The sequence below is a fragment of the Palaemon carinicauda genome, chromosome 14 (genome assembly GCF_036898095.1).
Source record: "Palaemon carinicauda isolate YSFRI2023 chromosome 14, ASM3689809v2, whole genome shotgun sequence".
In the NCBI taxonomy this organism is placed as follows: domain Eukaryota; kingdom Metazoa; phylum Arthropoda; class Malacostraca; order Decapoda; family Palaemonidae; genus Palaemon; species Palaemon carinicauda.
The window spans coordinates 25,275,279-25,295,278 of record NC_090738.1 but is presented as its reverse complement, the minus strand read 5'-3'; the positions used below and the strand labels follow the sequence as shown (position 1 = coordinate 25,295,278).

The 20,000-nt window shown below is 34.8% G+C and overlaps 1 protein-coding gene across 1 annotated transcript in view; it reads left to right on the top strand.

Annotated features, from left to right (window-relative positions):
- The window catches only part of mbf1 (multiprotein bridging factor 1), a 1,089,494-nt gene that overhangs the window by 786,510 nt on the left and 282,984 nt on the right, over positions 1–20,000 (top strand). The window contains exon 4 of the mRNA XM_068386943.1: positions 19,459–19,497. Within this exon, the coding sequence (XP_068243044.1) occupies positions 19,459–19,497 (39 nt within the window). The remainder of the gene's footprint in view (positions 1–19,458; positions 19,498–20,000) is intronic.

Below are 20,000 nucleotides of genomic sequence, written 5' to 3'. Positions count from 1 at the left end.
AGCAGTTTCCACGCTTACTGGCAATAGGCCTGGCCATATGCTAAAAAGCAAGACTGCAAGGCAAGGCAGCCGTCCTTTTACTCGCTTTCTACGACAAGCATGACCCACGTTGGTAGTAATCATACATCCTAACCACAGGGCTTTTATATGTAAAATTTTATATATTTCGCTTATGTAACTTCATAGAGACTTGCTCAAGATTTTATATTTACTGTTGTAGAATCTCTTATCCGCCTGAGAGCTGTACGTTTTAAACATTGAAGGTTGAAGTTAATTTTGTCAATTTTTGTGGAGATGGGTCCTTAATGGGTTCAAGCAAGATAATCATAGTTTTAGTTTTTTGTTTAATGTATATTTGAGTGTTAACAGTGACAATAATTCTATATAATGTAGAGGAGAGGAAAACAAATCCTCAACGCAACAAAAATTGTGAGTAATATAAACGAAATAGTATTAGATAAACTCATATTTTTTTCCTTTATTCTTAATTAATGAGGGTTGAGAGATGTATACATGCCTAAGTTTTCTTTCATACAAATTTGAATATTATATTGTATCATAATACATTTTTGGGGGTAAATTCCACAATTATTATATATAAAGTTCGTATATACGTTACGTTTTCATTAAGTACTCCATAAAAATTTGAAATACTCTACATTTATTTTGTCCAAGTGCTTTCGTCATTATAAATCTGGTTTTGACGGTCTATTTCATAATTGATGAAATTATATTAATGAAGATATCAAATAGAGAATATTTATTCATTTAGTGTCAATGCTTTATATATATCCCTTTGTTTTAATATATTGAAAATTTAGTGTTTAAGCCATTTGAAAATTGTGTTTATATCACTTCATTTTACAATTCTCGCTCACTAAGTTATTTTTATCCCATTCACTGGTAGAATGTAGAACTTCAAAAGTTCGAACTTCCAGCTAATGTTTTTATGTGGAACAGGCTGATATAAGTATTTTTATAGTTTATGTATGAAATATCTGTTTTGATGTTGTTACTGTTTATGACATATTTTGCTTTAATTGTTTATCATTTCTCATATCTTTTACTTATTTCTTTATTTCTTTTCCTCTCTGGGCTATTTTCCCTGTTGGAGCTCTTGGGCTTTTCTTGCTTTTCTAACTAGGGTTTTAGCTTAGCTAGTAATAATAATGATAATAATAATAATGATAATAATAATAATAATAATAATAATAATAATAATAATAATAATAATAATAATAATAATAATAATAATAATAATAATATTCTCTTTATATTGCAAAAATAAACTAAATTCATAATAGTCTCGCTCTTTCTACAATAATTACACCATCCATTCTGCTTGTCATAAATAACATGTCCCTTGTGTCTGAAATTTTGTGAACGTACAAGAACAAAATTTTTCTATTTATTGAATCGATTCACCCATTATTTTCCTTTCCCCATATGGTATTCCAATTAAACCATTCAAATCTTTCTTCAATATTTCACAGAAGTAATTCACCTGTCATTTTGTAACAACAAATACGTTTGCATTTTTTAATAGAATATAATCATTAAAAAGACAGTGCATGCTTATTTGGGACAGATAAAACAGCATGCATATGCACACATAGCTACTACAGATTAAGTCTTGTATACAAACGAGCGAATCATTATTATTATTATTATTATTATTATTATTATTATTATTATTATTATTACAAGCTAAGCTACAACCCTAGTAGGAAAAGCAGGATGTTATAAGCTCAAGGGCTCCAACAAGGAAAATTAGCCCAGTGAGGAAATGAAATAAGGAAATAAATAAACTACAAAATAGAATCATCCAGTTATTGATATTAGAAGAGCTCCATAATTATTCATGGTTTTTTTTTTTTAGTTCCAGACCAAAGGTAATGTGGTCTCAAGTGACGTTCATTGAATTCGCGTATGATGAAAAATGCACCGATACGTATTTCTATGTATCAAAAACACTAATTAATGACATTTATTATCCCTCCATAATTTTCTTTCTAATCCGTAAATAATGAAGCTTTGTAAGAGGCAGAATAGATTTTTGTATATAATGCTTCAGGTAATTAATTGAGTTATTACAGTGGTTTCAAATGTCGCGTTAAAGTAATTGATTTGTGCATTGCAGTTGTTTAGATATAAATTATATTGCACCGAGATGTTGTTTCTTGCTTATATGTAATTATGCGTACTTATATCAATACGGCTGCATATAGGTCATTATTACGAGTACATAAATCCTTATCAAAACCAAGGCTTAAAATATTCATTATCTATTAAATAATTAAATCGATGATTATCGTAATCACGCTTTTATTTCGAGCAATGTGCATATTATATAACAATACTTTTAAACCCGGTAAGATCGTTCTGAGTATTATTGTGATTCATTACAGCCTTAATTGGAAACGTATATTTTCGATATTATAAATCTACAGTTGCGATGGATGTAGATCTAGCATTACGGACATTTGTATTACATGACAGAAATATTTCCATTTTTAATTCTCTCCAGCGAACCCTAAAGGTAAAGGAAACATATTAACAGTGTCTTTACGGGATGCACATATGAGCAAGAGCCCGTAGTGACACATCGCCAGCTTAATCTAACAATTACTGCACTGTCATTGTTCAGTGGCTGCTTTCCACTTGGCAAGGCTAGAAGAGACTCTTCAGCTATGATAAGCAGCTCGTATAGGAGGACACTCCAAAATTAAACCATTGTTCTATAGTCTTGGGTAGTGCCATAGCCTCCGTACCATGGTCGTCAATTGTCTTGGGGTAGAGTTCATTTGCTTGTGGGTACATTCAGGTCCATTATTCTGTGTTTCCTTATTAACCTGTTCTCACCGGGCTATTATCCCTGTGGGAGCCACCCTGTTTTTCCAACTAAGGTTGTAGTTTATTTAGTAGTAACAACAACAACAACAACAACAACAATAATAATAATAATGATGATGATAAATTTTGGGGAGTTTTATATGGGTGCCAACAAAAATTAAGTTTCCTTCTCAAATTTCCCTTAAATCCAAGGAGAAATGTGTAGGAAGGGCTTTGCCACAATTAAGGGTTGTTGTGGTAACATGAGCAGCCCTGATTTTTTGCTTTAGAATAATTATCTTAATTTGAATGATACTGAAGTTAATTTGCGGATCTAAATCAATTAAGGAGTGAGACTAATTCTATCTAACTTTAATTCTTAGTCTTGTATTCTCGGATGAAATGTAATATTGTGATTCAAAGATAGTCGTTATCATTAGAACAGCGGATATCTCATGTATGATCTTCACAGTTAAAATTTCTTTTTAGCTCTGTTGGGGAATATTGAAATAGAGCCTCAAATTTATTCAACGTTAAGTTCATGTATGAAAATAAGAGATAATTACTGTGATTACAAAACATTGAAGCTTTTCGTTACAGAAAATCCATTATTTTAATTATAACTAGTGTTCGCTATCCGTCAAAAATATATAGATATGCATGCATACACAGCCCATCTCACCAGGACATGACTACTCCCTCTCCCCTTACCAAAGGGAGGGGGAGAGCTGAGCGTGACCGGATATATATATATATATATATATATATATATATATATATATATATATATATATATATATATATACAGAATATATATACACATATATATTCATATATATATGTATATATATACATTATATATATATATATATATATATATATATATATATATATATATATATATATATATATATATATAGCCAGACACTTGCTCTTTATCAAATAGCCAAGATAGCTCTATAACCTGTTATATGTAAATCATTTGACAGGTTAAAGCAAATATATTAAAATTATAAACGAATCACTACACTAACTAATGTTTAATCTTATTACATAAAAAAAAATCTACTACACTAATCTTGTTACATTGAGAACATTGTTTTGTGAAGAGCTGATAATACAGTATTACAGCATTCATAAAATACGGCTTGTAACGAAAATATTTCGTCGTCGAGAAATGTTGATTTTAATTTTATTATTTTAGCTTGACTCTTGTGTACCTATAAACAAAATTAAAAATCATTGTAGACACTTCTATTTATCTTTTCTTTAGTAAGTGAATAATGATCTTTTTAAGCGGACAAGAACCACAAATTTTATTACCTTTATGGTTTTTTCTGTTACTTCTCCATTTCTTTTACTGTTTTATTAGCCTTGAGAAAGTGAAGGTCTTGAGTATTTTTTCTCATGAAATGCTCCTCTTACGAAGAATAGTTTTTGGTCTAACCTCCTTATTTTATTACTTTTGAAAACAAACATCTTTTGTAACTCAGATTCCCGTTATAAAATGCTTCGGTTTTTCCATCGAGTATTGATGAACATGGTCACCGCGGACTGGGTCATTTTATTGTCCCTATTTCGGTGCATTACATTTGCGCGCATTGCCCCTACAATTGCGCTCTAAAACCATTACCATTGCGCGCATCTTTCCATTACTATTGCGCGCATGCATTTCTCAGGGTATTCCAGTAATCCCTGTTGTCAAACCCATTCCAAAGAGAACGTTAGTTCTTTAGATGTCAATGAATTTCAATGGATTTTAAGGTAGTTAAATTCTATTTATCTTTTTTTTTTCTTTTGCAAGGGGTTTTCATGTCAATGCATAATAATAGTTGTTGGCTCAACTAATTTTATGCCAGTTACATTCAATGTAGCTTTATTGTTTTTCATTTCCCTACGAAGTTTTTTTTTTTTCAGGAGTCGATGTTTAGGTTACCGGTAAATACAGATTACATACAAGACATTTATTCACAAGAATGTTTATTATAATAAAAAATGAGATACATTTATGTATATATATAAATGAAAAACAAACTTAACAGATGTCTGTTCGTGCTGAATATCTAAAACCAATAGCCTTCAAAAACTGATATCGATTATGTTCCCCTTCCTGCATCTTGTTGAATTGATCCATTAGATAAGTAGTCTTTTCTCTCTCGCTTCGTCTTAGAACTGCAGGTGTGCCAAGCCCTCGCAATTTAATGTATGTTGTTGTTTGGATTTTTAAGATGTTATCTAAAAACACAGAAATTGATGGGTGAGGTGAATAAAATTGCTCATTGTAATGAGCATGGAACGATTCGGGGCCATTTGTTGTTCGACGTGCTTCAACTGACGGTCGTGATGCCCATAGAATTGGAGGATATAATGCCTCCGGAAGGATGTAATTGTCAACAACGTAATCTGCAAACTTAACACAGCGCTGATCATCTGGAATGTTTGCCATGAGTTCCTCAGCAAAACTGTCACCAACTTCCGCAGGATCAAGAAATGCTAAACCAAAAAACTGAGTTAGCCACAAGCCTATTTCCGATTCCTTGTCTTTATATTCAGAACTGAGGCCTATTTTCTGAATTTTTCTCCACCAGCTTTGGCCTAGATGGAATCTACAACACTGTATTATTACATTTGGGAATATAGACCTAAATGCATTATGCATAGCTACTTCAAAATCAATGTGAACGAGACTAGGTTTAAATTCAAGATTTCTATCTGTACACAAGGTGGAGATCATGCTAAGCAATGTAGAGTAAATTTCTTCGGATTTCGATGGTAATAAAGCAAACACAAGAGGTACATAGTGTCCCAGATTAAATCCATGAATAGTGTACAATTGCTCAAAATATTTTGGACAGCACTTGAAAGTTCCGTCCACAAAAATTTCACTAACTTTTGTACACAGTGCGAGGAGATTTGAATTGCATGACAATATTATAATTCCATGTTCTTTACTATTAAGCAAACAGAATTTTTCTTTCTTATTAGTTTCCAATTCCATGACGTCAAGAGCATCGTGAACATTCTCTCTAGATTTGGGTAAAGTTGGAAACTTTGTACGTCTTTTCCTGTAGATTGCCATTGTTAAATTTTTCAGATCTTTCACTTCCAGACTTTCGTCATCAACACACTGTAATTCGCTTCGAACTATTTTCATAGGTCTCGTGCTAATGTCATCAAACGCTTTCCTCTTCACAGATGCTCGGATAGCTTGAAGTTCAACTTTTTTGCTTTCTATCTCATGTGAGTGAATACACGTTCCACTGATTATAGTTGTACAGCTATCATCGGTTCTTAGCCTTCCTTTGCAGGTTTTCACTGTACAACGCCATGAAATTTCCGATGATTTAAGAATTCTGTCGATTCTGTATGTATATCCATCGTGAATCAAGGATTTCTTTCCTTTCTCGGTTTCAGATAGTGTGAATTCCATGATGCTAATTTCGGACTAAAAGAGAGAGCTATTGAAACTAACGTATCTTAATTCGAGTGAATGCATCTTATAAACTGTGAACTGTCATGGTGTCCGAAAGTGCTCGTTATCTTATCAAAACCATATGTAATAGGGTAGTTTGACAAGAAATGGCTGAAAGAAAAGAGGGGAAAAGAGGCGCGCAACTGTAATAAATTTCAGCGCGCAATCGTAACACTTCTTAATCCCTAAATGCGCGCAAATGTAATGCGCCCCCCTATTTTGTCCATAGTACCTTTTACAGAGTTTGGGCTTTTGTAGTATATTGAAGCCGTCCCTGCCTAGCAATCTGTTGGATGGGAGTTCGAGACCCACTCAAGTTTCTCATTGTTTATGCAACCTCAGCATCCTTGGGAGAGTTTATACTAGGTCTACTCGCCGAGTCATCAGCGGCCATTGCCTGGCCCTCACTGGTCCTAGCTACCTTGATAGAGAGGGTCGTTGGGCGCTGATCATATGTATATATCTCTAGGACTTTGTCCTGTCCCTTACCTCTTACCTCTCATGAGTGACATTTAAACCTTTAAATGGTGGGTGTGTTCATATAGATATATGACAGGCGTCAAATAGTTTTCATAACTCAATATTTTGCAGTGCCTGTAGGTCAATAAATGTAATATTCTTTATGTGAGGTTGCAGTGGCTATTTTATATTATTTAGGTCTGTATATATAATTTCTTTTAACTTCATTTGACACGGGCCAGGTTAATTAAGATTTGGAAATCAAATCGCCTAAAATTACATTTGAAAATCAAGCTATATATCTTAAAGAGATCAGTCTTACTGTATGGACATGAGTCATGATATGACAATGAAACAATATCCAACAGATTTTATAGATTTGAGAACAAAGCCCTCAGAAGAATATTGGGAGTTGAATGGCAGGAGAGGATTAGAATTTTAGAAATGAAACTGAGAGAAATTACTCGAGTGCCATATGTGGATGAGATCATGGTGAGGAGTAGATGGAGATGGTTTGGGCATGCTCTTCGCACTCCCCAAGAGAGATTAGTTCACCAAACTTTCAACTGGGCTCTACAAGGCACTAGAAGAGTTGGAAGACCCAGGGTTACATTGCTGAGAACTGTGAAGCGGGAAGTAGGAGTTGGTGAATGGAGAAGTATTGAAAAAAAAAGCTCAAGATAGAGACGACTGGCGAAATCTGAGGCCCTTTGCGTCAGTAGGTGTAGGAGGAGATGATGATGACAATTTTTCATCATTTGTGTATTCTTATGATTCCTTTCACCTTCTCTACATGCTTACATCTAGCAACAATCTTTTAATACCCTTTCGAAATCCCACCTTTTCCCCATCTTTTTTTGGGGGGTGGGTTTACATGTTATTCCCTCTTTTTTTTCATAGGGCTCTCTCCCCTTTTCGCCCCCTTTGTGTACTTTTCTTGCCTATTTTATCTCTGATTTTTTGCTAATCTATTTGTTGCCGTTATAAATTGTATCCACCAGGTGTATCTGTGTTGCTTATTTCTATTATACCTGATGTCTTCTACACTTTACTTTTTTTGCTTCTAAAAGACCAACCCTTTTTCCCATTGTTTTTTAGTGGTCTTATTATTTTGTTTCCTTCCTTTGCTTACTTTACTTTAATGGGCTGGCAGAGTTTTCTACATTTATATATGAAACTATTAATTAACGGTAATATACTGTGCAGTATTTTCGATTATATTGTGCTGTACCTCATTAGGGAAATAAAACTTCCTTAATGATAATTTTCCCAGGCGACAATGTGTGAGAAAAAGGGAGAGAGAACCACAGGTATCCTATACAAGTCTTTCTTCTCTTTTGATACAAAAGAAGCCACATATTGCTTTCCAAGTGACTTCGTGAAAGTCACTTGAAAAAAAACGGAGAATAATAGGAGAGGAAAAAATAATGAAGTGGAGTTGGTTTTAGTCTTTTAGGAGTATGTGAAAAGGAAAACAATAAGCAGACCACTGAGACTCGCGTTGGTTCTTCGCCAGAACAATGAAGCTGAGAATTACAAGAAGACCTGCAGACGGTCAAGACCTACGTGGTCATAAGCAGCCTCGTTCTCCTCCACCATTAACTCCTCCTCTTCCTATTCCTCCCCCTCCTCCTCCTTCTCCTCCTCCTCCTCCTATCGGTTCACCACCCTGCCTGTGCCAACCAGATCGAATAGATCGGGGCCCGAAGAGGTCTGCTGGGCCACGCTGGGCCCAGCTCTCAGATCATTAAATCTTAGCTTTACAAAAGAACACTGGAGGAGAGGACGCCCATAGAGGAGAGCTCTTTCCCTCACACTCCTGGAGACAATGGAGGAGAGAAAAAGGGACTCCCCAAAGACAAAGGTGGATGGACTTGGGTCCACTCTTGGGAGATCAAAGAATAACAATGACAAAGACAGCCATAAGACAACCATAGTGACAAAGCCATCCTCTTTCCATATATTTTTTTTCTTTCCTTCTTTCACTCTGTTGATGTATTCCAGAAACCCAAAGAAGAATTTATGGCCAATCCTGAGAGATTATTTTCTCCCTGAGAAATATCGTTATCAGCGTCCACAATGAAGAATGCCTTTGATGAGGTCCGATAAAACTGAATTACAAATGTTTCGGGAACTTTCATTTAACCAATAAAAAGAAACCAGTTGCTGCTTTATTGTTTCTTCTAGTGATGCTTTATCCAAATGTTAGTTAACATTCAGTGATAAAAAAGACCATTCTTTAATGAAATAATAGAGACCCCCTCTAGCGAGACCAAAGGCACCCGGTTCCCCATCAGGCGAAAACAATAAAGTCTAAACTGGCTCTATTCTCAAAGATGGCCGCTGGCCCTTGAGTTGACAAAAGAAGGTCGAAGGAGCGCGTGTGGTTTCTCAAACAGGTTTTTTTTTCTCTCTCTCTTTGGTAGTTGTTTAGCGATTGTATTATCAGTTTTATGAACGTCTCCTCCTAGCTGTGGAAATAACACGTCCACACGGTTTATTTCAACTGTTCATAGTCCTTTAAATCTTATTCTCACTCTTTATTTTATTTAATTTATATATATATATATATATATATATATATATATATATATATATATATATATATATATATATATATATATATATATATACACATATATATATATTATATATATATATATATACATACATACATACATACATACATATATATATACCGTATATGTGTATGTATATATATATTATATATATCTATATATATATATATATATATATATATATATATATATATATATACTGTATATTTATTCATTTGAAGAGACAGGTTCGATCCCAATGTAAGGTAGGAAATTATTTGGTGCTACTATAGCGTGAGGTCTACCACACTATAGCGTGAGGTCTACCTCCCGTTAGCACTATAGCGTGAGGTCTACCGCTGAATTATTCGTCCCTCATAGATAAGACACATTTCATACATTTGTTTAAGCAATAAACACTCAATTTAAACATATTTTAGAAATGTCTTAAAATGATAATTGGAATTTTAATTACAATGAAAAAAAAATAATAAAGGTAAAAATAAACATGTTATCATATATTTCCATATTTATTCTAGCGATACAAAACAATAAACACTTAATTTAAACATATCTTAGAAATGACTTAAATAGATAATTGGATTCCTAATTACATTAAAAAAAAATAAAGGTAAAAATAAACATGTTATCGATCTACTGCTAAATTATTCGTCCCTCATAGATAAAACACATTTCATACATTTGTTTAAGCAATAAACACTTCATTTAAACATATCTTAGAAATGACTTAAATAGATAATTGGATTCCTAATTACATTAAAAAAGGAATAAAGGTAAAAATAAACATGTTATCATATATTTCCATACATTTATCCTAGCGGTACACACTTCGTACATCTTCTAAGAAAGACAAATAGATCATTGGAATTTTTTCTCATCACCTTCCAGCAAAAATAAAGATGAGACTGGAACAGCTGACGACCAACACCTCGCATTAATCTCTTCCGAATCATCGTTTTAGCGTCCAACCACGATCGCTCAATTGCCTGTGTGTGTGCTCCTGTCGCTGGATCCCCATAATATTGCTGGTGGTTCACTGTAGAATGCTGGTACCCCATGGCATTTAGGTTGCGGAAGGTCCAAGCTTGTCGCGTGGTAGACCTCACCCTCCGCCTGGGTAGGCGACATATGGCGGTAGACCTCACGCTATAGTAGCACCAATTATTTCTATTGAACACGACTTCATTTTGGTTTTCATCATTCTTTATATATGTATTTAATATATACACTGCATATGTGTGTATGTATATATGTATATTTATATATATATATATATATATATATATATATATATATATATATATATATATAATATTCATTTGAAGAGACAGGTTTAATCCCAATGTAAGTTAGGAAATTATTTCTGTTGAACACGACTTTATTTTGGTTTTCATTATTATTTATATATATATATATATATATATATATATATATATATATATATATATATATATATTTATATATATATATATATATATATATATAATATATATATATATATATATATATATATATATATATATATATATATATATATATATATATATATATATATATATATATATTTCCAACAATACAACAGTCACTGCCCCATTAAATATTTCATTTAATGAATCGTGGACAGAGGTCCTCGCAGTCAAACATATAAACATAATTCACCTCATATACCAACATACCAGGCTCATTAGCAGCACGTTGAATATCCCTACACACATTTCACCATTAACCCCTGAATATCAAGGCACCTCCTTTTCTGGGTTTCCGATTATTCTACCTGCTAGAATTTCGAATTTTACACTTTATTAACCTATTGTTCAAATTACCCCGATCCATCGTTTCACATGCGACAAGTTTTTTACAACTTGATATCTCAACATATTCTATAAATAAAAACTGTTCGTTTCAACAGCTATAACTTCTTTTCCTTCATTCATATGTAACTTCCCAACTTCACTTCCATAAAGTAGAAACAGCTCAACTTTCCCAATTTGATATTTCAGACAATTCAAGTTTCTTCTCAACCTTTTGGAGACCCTCTGCTCCCTTTCTTAATTGACCCATTCTGTTTCCCGCTGTGGTCTTAATCTTATCACTCGTTGATATAAGTAATTGGTTTCTTTCTCATAAGTCCTACCAATTCTGTCCCTATATGGGCCCTTTACATTGAATGGCTTTCATTTCATTTATCATTTTTGTTAAAGGTAAGACCTGCATTATACACTGGAGGCGCGCCATACTGTTGCACAGTAGAGGGTTTCCCGTACATGGTATTCACAGTTTGGGTATGAGGACTGTTAGCATCCTCTGTCTGGGTTAGTAGGTAATGCATCTTAGTCACTAAATAGCCTTTCTTACTGTATTCTGACAGGTTTCCATGCTTTGCCATGCTTATAAGGTACTTGGCTAGTCAATGACAGTGCTACACTGGTATAGAGATGGACAATAAATTGAAAAGGTATTCTGAAAATAGAAGGATGGTCTGTCTTAAATGAATATTACATATTAATAAACTTTAAAGCCTTTCCACCTGTCCTCCATCCATGTTTTTCCAGCCTGATACAGTACTCGGCTAATTAATAACTAAGTGTTATCCTGATACATAAATCGGCAACAAAATGAAAGTCATTCATCGTCATTTAGCTTACAATGCATGAAACATGTTTTTTTAACTCAAATAATGTCTGTTAATAATGTAGATATTTATATTTTTGTTGCACTCACTTCTTGTCTACAGAGTTACAAAAAGACAAAGATCTTTAAAGTCATTACAATAGCACACGCGCACACACATTTATGTATATATTCATACATATGTATGTGTTAACATTGGTATGTTTCTACTTAAATTTGCCATGCTTATTTAGGTACAAAATTTGGCTCATTACTAAATGTTTAATCTCCTTTAACCTACACATTTTCAGTAATTATAGAGTTAGCGCCTTCCCTTTATTTTAATTTTTTATTTATTTTTATTTTTATTTTTTTTTTTGTCATACATGAAGTGAAATTCGTTTAGGATGCCTGCTGATCATTTTATTAGGTACAGATGATCTGAAATTATAATTTGTTTCAAAATGGACTCGGGCTAGGGAAAACTTGGCTTAGAAAGATTTTTTTTTTCCTTTTTTTTTTTGGCATTACAGTAACCTTGAAATTAGATTGGATGACCCCGTTTTTAAGATTCAAATTTTATTTGTAATGAAAACTCAAATATTTAGATGTCTCTCTTTTCTAAGAAGTTCATTTAAAAATCCCTTTCCTCTATTCTTTTCGTTCGAAGCAACGTGACTTATTAACTAAGAAGATAAATTTTATTTCTTCGTTGGTTTTTGGTCTTCCTTTTGTGTTACTAGTACATTTACTTTTCTATGGTATTAGAGTTTAATTGGAGTTGCAGTTAAAACCTAAGATTAACCTATAATACTTGCGCCTCGCACCTCTATTATAAAAAAAGATACCTCCTTAGTAAATCGTCTGATTCTATTATGTTATAGTGACATTTGAAAAATCTTATTGTATACCTTTAAAGACTGTAGTATTTCACTTTCAAGAAAATATCCTTTAATATATTGTCTTGACATCCAAAAAGGCTTATTATATACCTTTAAAGAATCTAGTATTTCACTTATGGAAATATCCTATAATCTATTGTTTTGACATCTAAAAAGGCTTATTATATACCTTCAAGAATCTAGTAATTCACTTTTAAGAAAATATCCTTTTATGGATACATCTAAATTAAAGTATATTTTCTTGACAGCCGGATATACTTTTGGTTAACCTCCAAAAGAATCCCAGCGGGTCTTGTACCCGATGGATAATTTATTTCCTTCAGATGTGTCGCTCGAGGCGAGTCGTGCTTGCCAACAAGTATGTGCTCAGCTTAATTTGGTATAATGATTACCGTCGATAACGGCCATGGCTGACTTTCGATTTCTTCCGAGATTTTGTCTATCTTATATTTTTCTTATACTATCACCGTTATATATTCCACGTCTATGGTTTTTGTGCGTGTATGTGTTTTTCTTTCTGTATGTCTATTTCATTATTTATCCAATTTTGAACACCTTCGTTGGTTAAATTTTTTGTATGTCTGTTTATAAGTGAATACTTATAACTAGAATGTAATTTTAGTCTTTACGAATATTACTAAATTGACAAGCTATAAGATTTACAAGCACGTAAAAATGGATAGTTTTATTGAATATTTTAAGTATTTGTTGCCCTAAATAATTGTCTCGTGTCATAATAACTAGTTTTATTGGCTATTTTAAGTGTTGCAATATTTGTTGCCCTTAATAATTATCGCATGTCATAATAACTAACCTCCATGACATCGGACATACCACAGGCTGGGAAGAAACACCTCCACTCTGTACAAGGGTCTTGATGCTGTGATTGAATATTGCTTGAACAATCGAGTTAGCTATTTCCTAGTTTCCTATCTTTATAATAAGGTTCAATTAACTCGGTAAAAAATTGAAGCCATGGTTTCCTCTTTATTGCCACACTACGTATTATATTTATATGTTGTATTATATGTTGTAGAGTGAGGTATTTTTTCATGAAAAGCGGAAGACGTGTCTGTGGAATTCTCGAGGAATGGGTAAAGAAGTCCGTAATCTCTCTCTCTCTCTCTCTCTCTCTCTCTCTCTCTCTCTCTATCTCTCTCTCTCTCTCTCTCTCTCTCTCTCTGAATAAATAAGTAAATAAATAAGTAAATAAATAGATAAATGATTAAAGTGTATTTATATTCACACTTGAATATGTAGGCAACAATATTTGTAGTACTAATCCACCTGCAACATTTGATCCTTGATACCTTCAATCTTATTGCGTTAAGAAACCTTCCGGCCAAAGAAGAGAAATGCCACGGGAATAAGAAGGTTCAGAAAAAAAACAGATATAAAATGATGCGTAGTACAAAAAGTATGTCGCGTTGCTTCATTTTGATAGTTCATGACATTTCTTTTTACCCATTGGTTTTACTTTAGTACTTTTTTATTATGTAAAGTTTTAATATCTATTATTTTTAAAGTTCCTGATATATGATCTGATGTTATTTTATACCGGTAAGTTCCATTTTGACCATTTTTTAAAAAATCAATGTTTTTCTCATTTGTATTTCCCATAGTCGTACTTGGTGAATAATCTTCAGTAACATCAATTTTGTTAAGTTTAGCCAAAATCATTTATTTTAATACTTATTTGCCTATTTCCATATCGTCTGCGTGTGCATACTTGAAGTGTGGTTGTACAGAGAGAGAGAGAGAGAGAGAGAGAGAGAGAGAGAGAGAGAGAGAGAAAGAATGGAATTTGTTTCCCTCCCCAAAGAAAGTAATAAGCAGTGCTGGTGTAAATGAGATTCCAAGGAATTTTGTGTTCCAGTAAAAGTTAATTCTCGGGGCGTCTTTAAGAGTTGTAATTACGGAGTATTTGGGCAGAGCGGCGCGGGCTAATTGCCGGGTCCAGGTGTGAAGCTGGTGGCTGGATCGTTAGCCTGGGTCAACACCAGTAATTAGACAGTTTAGTGGTTAAGAGTTCGGTCGCCGGTGCTCAGGCAAAGGGACCATCTTCATCGGCTTCTGGAGGGTGCCGGAAGTGAGAGAGAGAGAGAGAGAGAGATTCGTATACTGGAGAGAATACAGTATATACAACAACAACAATATTTCTAGTCCACTACAAGACAAAGGCCTCAGACATGTCCTTAGTCATATTTGGGGTTTGGCCATTTTCATCACCACGCTGGCCACTGCAGATTGGTGACGGTGGAAGACTTGTCTGATAGCTCACAGCAAACCAACCTAGCATAGGTGGCCCTATCTAGCTTTGCTGAACATGACGCTATACAAACTTTTCTGCACGTTAAGGGATCGCCAATTAATATATATTATATATATATATATATATATATATATATATATATATATATATATGTATGTATATATATACATATATATATATGTATGTATATATATATATATATATATATATATATATATATATATATATATATATATATATATAGGCGAGAATGATCATGAATGGGAGGTAAATCAGTTGTTGTTTGCGGATGATACTGTACTGGTAGCAGACACAGAAGAGAAGCTTGACCGACTAGTGACAGAATTTGGAAGGGTGTGTGAGAGAAGGAAGTTGAGAGTTAATGTGGGTAAGAGTAAGGTTATGAGATGTACGAGAAGGGAAGGTGGTGCAAGGTTGAATGTCATGTTGAATGGAGAGTTACTTGAGGAGGTGGATCAGTTTAAGTACTTGGGGTCTGTTGTTGCAGCAAATGGTGGAGTGGAAGCAGATGTACGTCAGAGAGTGAATGAAGGTTGCAAAGTGTTGGGGGCAGTTAAGGGAGTAGTAAAAAATAGAGGGTTGGGCATGAATGTAAAGAGAGTTCTATATGAGAAAGTGATTGTACCAACTGTGATGTATGGATCGGAGTTGTGGGGAATGAAAGTGATGGAGAGACAGAAATTGAATGTGTTTGAGATGAAGTGTCTAAGGAGTATGGCTGGTGTATCTCGAGTAGATAGGGTTAGGAACGAAGAGGTGAGGGAGAGAACGGGTGTAAGAAATGAGTTAGCGGCTAGAGTGGATATGAATGTGTTGAGGTGGTTTGGCCATGTTGAGAGAATGGAAAATGGCTGTCTGCTAAAGAAGGTGATGAATGCAAAAGTTGATGGGAGAAGTACAAGAGGAAGGCCAAGGTTTGGGTGGATGGATGGTGTGAAGAAAGCTCTGGGTGATAGGAGGATAGATGTGAGAGAGGCAAGAGAGCGTGCTAGAAATAGGAATGAATGGCGAGCGATTGTGACGCAGTTCCGGTAGGCCCTGCTGCTTCCTCCGGTGCCTTAGATGACCGCGGAGGTAGCAGCAGTAGGGGATTCAGCATTATGAAGCTTCATCTGTGGTGGATAATGTGGGAGGTTGGGCTGTGGCACCCTAGCAGTACCAGCTGAACTCGGTTGAGTCCCTGGTTAGGCTGGAGAAACGTAGAGAGTAGAGGCAAGGAAGTAACTGTCACCTTTATTGGGCAAGTCCCTAAAGCACTGGATTTGGGCCTCTGGGGAAAGTTTCCCATCAGAAGTCCAAAGCGAGAACCACTGCGCTGTTACAACTGCCAGCGCTATGGGCACCATAAAGAAGAGTGCAGGAACCCTACAATGTGCGGAGTCTGCAGCCACCGCCATCCCACACAGGACTGCATTAACGCACATCAGAATGGGACAAAAACCCAGGCAAAATGTCCCAATTGTGCGGGACCTCACCATGCCTGGAACAAGAATTGTCCTGAATTCTTGAAGAGGCTACCAACCCCACTGGCAGCCCCACCGACCAAACCTGCGGCTGCACCAAGGCAGACACCTAACAAACCTGAGGCTGCACCAAGGCAGGCACCGAAACCCCAGCGGATTCAGCGAACCAGGCCTCCCAGACGACAATCCGAGACTCCTCCTCCAGGAGCCCCTACTGCAGCCACGGACCAAGAACCCAGCGCTGTTGTTAGCCCAGCTGAAGAGCCAACCTCCAGCGCTGTGCAATCTCCTCCCCAACCCCCAGCAATATCTGCCATCTTATCCCTGGCAGAGGCCCTGCCAGTGGATACCTTGATCCCCCTAGTATTGCAACTACTAGTCAAAGTCTGCTCCCTTGCTAAGACTCCCTCCTCTGTAATTCATTCCCTCCTCAGTCCCTTAGTTTCACCCTCCCCGGTGCAGAGATAGGCATCTATGCTTAAAACTGCCACTTTCTCCTACTACTCGAATTCTTCCCTCCTCTCCCAGTCTCTCCTACTTACTGGGACTTACTGCTATCAACACTTTTACCTACTACTGAAACCTTTCATTTCGGCTCCAAATGGTCCTGCTTTTTGGTCCGCAAGGTCATGCTCTTGGTGCTGAGCGACCACACTGGCAACCACGCTCAAGGGGCTGAGCAGTTGCAAGACCTATCTTTGCCAACCTGGCGACTATGCTCAAGGGGCTGAGCGGTCGCACTTGCAGCTACGCTCAAGGAGCTGAGCGGCTGCAAATCCAGACATGAGAGACTGGTACTGCTGTGACACTATTGCCTACTTAGGGCAATAAATACTACGGGCTGCTACACAAAAGCCCGTGTCCAGCAGTAAGGCTGGGCAATCTTAATTTTTGTACCTATTTTTTGTGTTTGAATACCTACGGGCCTAACAATAAAAAGGCCCGTGCCAACAAGAAGTGTTGGCTTTAATACACCAACAACAACAAAGAGAGTAGAGGTCCCCTTTTTTGTTTTGTTTCATTTGTTGATGTCGGCTACCCCCCAAAATTGGGGGAAGTGCCTTAGGTATATGTATGTATGATGATATATATGTATACATATATATATATATGTGTATATATATATTATATATAATATATATATATATAAATATATATATATATATATATATATATATATATATATATATATATATATACACATATCCAGTTTGTGCTTCACTAATACCGTTAAACAGTTTCGTAATCACACAATAGTTTAGTTATTCGATATTTATTTAGTCCCTAGAAATGTAATTTCTTCCTTAAATTCTCCCCCGAATTAGTTTATATAAAACCTCAAGTATTTGTAGTGTATTATTAAATCGGTATTCATTTTAATTTCGTACTTACGGTGCTTTGAATTCGACTGGACAAATTTTTAGCTGTATGCCACATGAACCATTAGTATTTTATTTTGTAATTTAATAATGTATTTTTCCTCACATTGATTATAATACCATGCCATATGTAAAGGCATCATTTGTATGAATATCACATAAGAGATTAGTTAAGTTTATTCTGAAGCGGAATGCACATTTTAAGAGCTCATGTGAGAGAGAGAGAGAGAGAGAGAGAGAGAGAGAGAGAGAGAGAGAGAGAGAGAGAGAGAGAGAGAGAGAGAGAGAGAATGTGAAATTTCTATATAGTTAACCAGTCTATTAAATTTAATCAGGCACTCTAGACCTTGCTTCCAGGCTTATGTAGTTCAAATTTTCCTTCATCCTGTAAATGACTCAAGCTAGTATGTTGAAAAGTATTTAACAAGTTTACCAAGTCATTTGCTGGAAATATGAGTTGTAAAGCTGGTTGCAATTTAAAGCCATTAAAACGGCTGTGTAAAAATTGTCTCTATGAATTGTCATAGCAAATCACCAAGTAGATAAAATTGTAATTATTAGGAATAATGTACAATTTGTGTTTTAAACATTGTCACATTTATAATTATAGGAACTCTTTGTATATAGAATAAAATTTACCTTATTAAAGAAAAGATAAATTATTTCTGTAGGTCTGAGGTTTATGATTGTTATTTTGTCATATCCAGCATTTAGTAAAAGAAAGTCTCTAGTAGAATAGGTGGTATAATTACGCTTAGAAAAATTAAGACCTGGTCCCCAAGATTAATGAAACTGGTACCGATTAATTTTTGTTTATGAAAAAAAAAAGCTTTTATTTCGAAATTTGAATATTCCGTATCAGAATGTTGAAATTAATCTTCAGGTAATAAAAGAAAGAAAAATATGAAATGAAATCTGAAGAGTCATTTTTAAGAAATCCTTAATGTAGGTCTCAAGATGTCTGCAGACTGTATAGTATGTAAAGGGAATTTGAATACTCCTTCTGTAGGGTAGGCCGTTCATGAAGGCAGAAGCAAGGGACAGTGACATTGCCCTAGCAAGCAGGACTATGCCCTAGAGATTGACCATATGATCAGCGGCCAAGCCCCCTCTCCACCCAAGTTAGGCCCAGGGAGGGCCAGGCAATAGCTGTTGATGATTCAGCAGGTAGAGCTATAGGCTTCGCCAACCCCCCCCCCCCATTTTTAGCTCAAAGTATGGTGAGGTTGCAGACACTAAAGGAACTAACGATTTTAAGCGGGACTCAAACCCTAGTCTGGCGATCACCAGGCAGAGACGTTACCAGTAGGCCACAACAACCCTAAATGAAATTGATAGATTCAATTATACAATATTTAATTACAGTTTGAAGGTGATATTGATTACCTGTTTCTTTTTCTCTTAATTTTATGTAAGCATTATTCATAGTCTTGTAATTTTTTTTCTAATTTATGTATTTGTTTTTACAGAGAACATATTCCTTCAACACTGTCTCAACCAACGTTAAGGTAAGTCACATAGCGCATTTTGTTAAAAGTATTATTGCTGTATGAGTTATCTTTAGTATCCTGAGATATGATAATATTAGTTTAAGAATATATATATATATATATATATATATATATATATACATATATATATATATATATATGTATATATATATATATATATATATATATATATATATATATATATATATATATATATATAGTGTGTGTGTGTGTGTGTGTGTAAATGCTTAGAAATTCACAAAATGAGTTAAGGTTTTCTTCCTCATATTTTAACATTACATAGAATTTATGTGTATTCTTACAGTAAATTCATTTCCTGTTCTCGTAATAAGGATCAGTAGATTCGATATCAAAACGAACACAATTACGCTTCTCAAGGCAAATGTCTTAGTTAATTCATTCAACTTATTACTATTTACGGTTGGACGTAGTTGAATTAATTTTTTAATTTTCAAAGATCCAGTATAACGTTTTTAGGTATAAAAAATATTCTGGAGAAT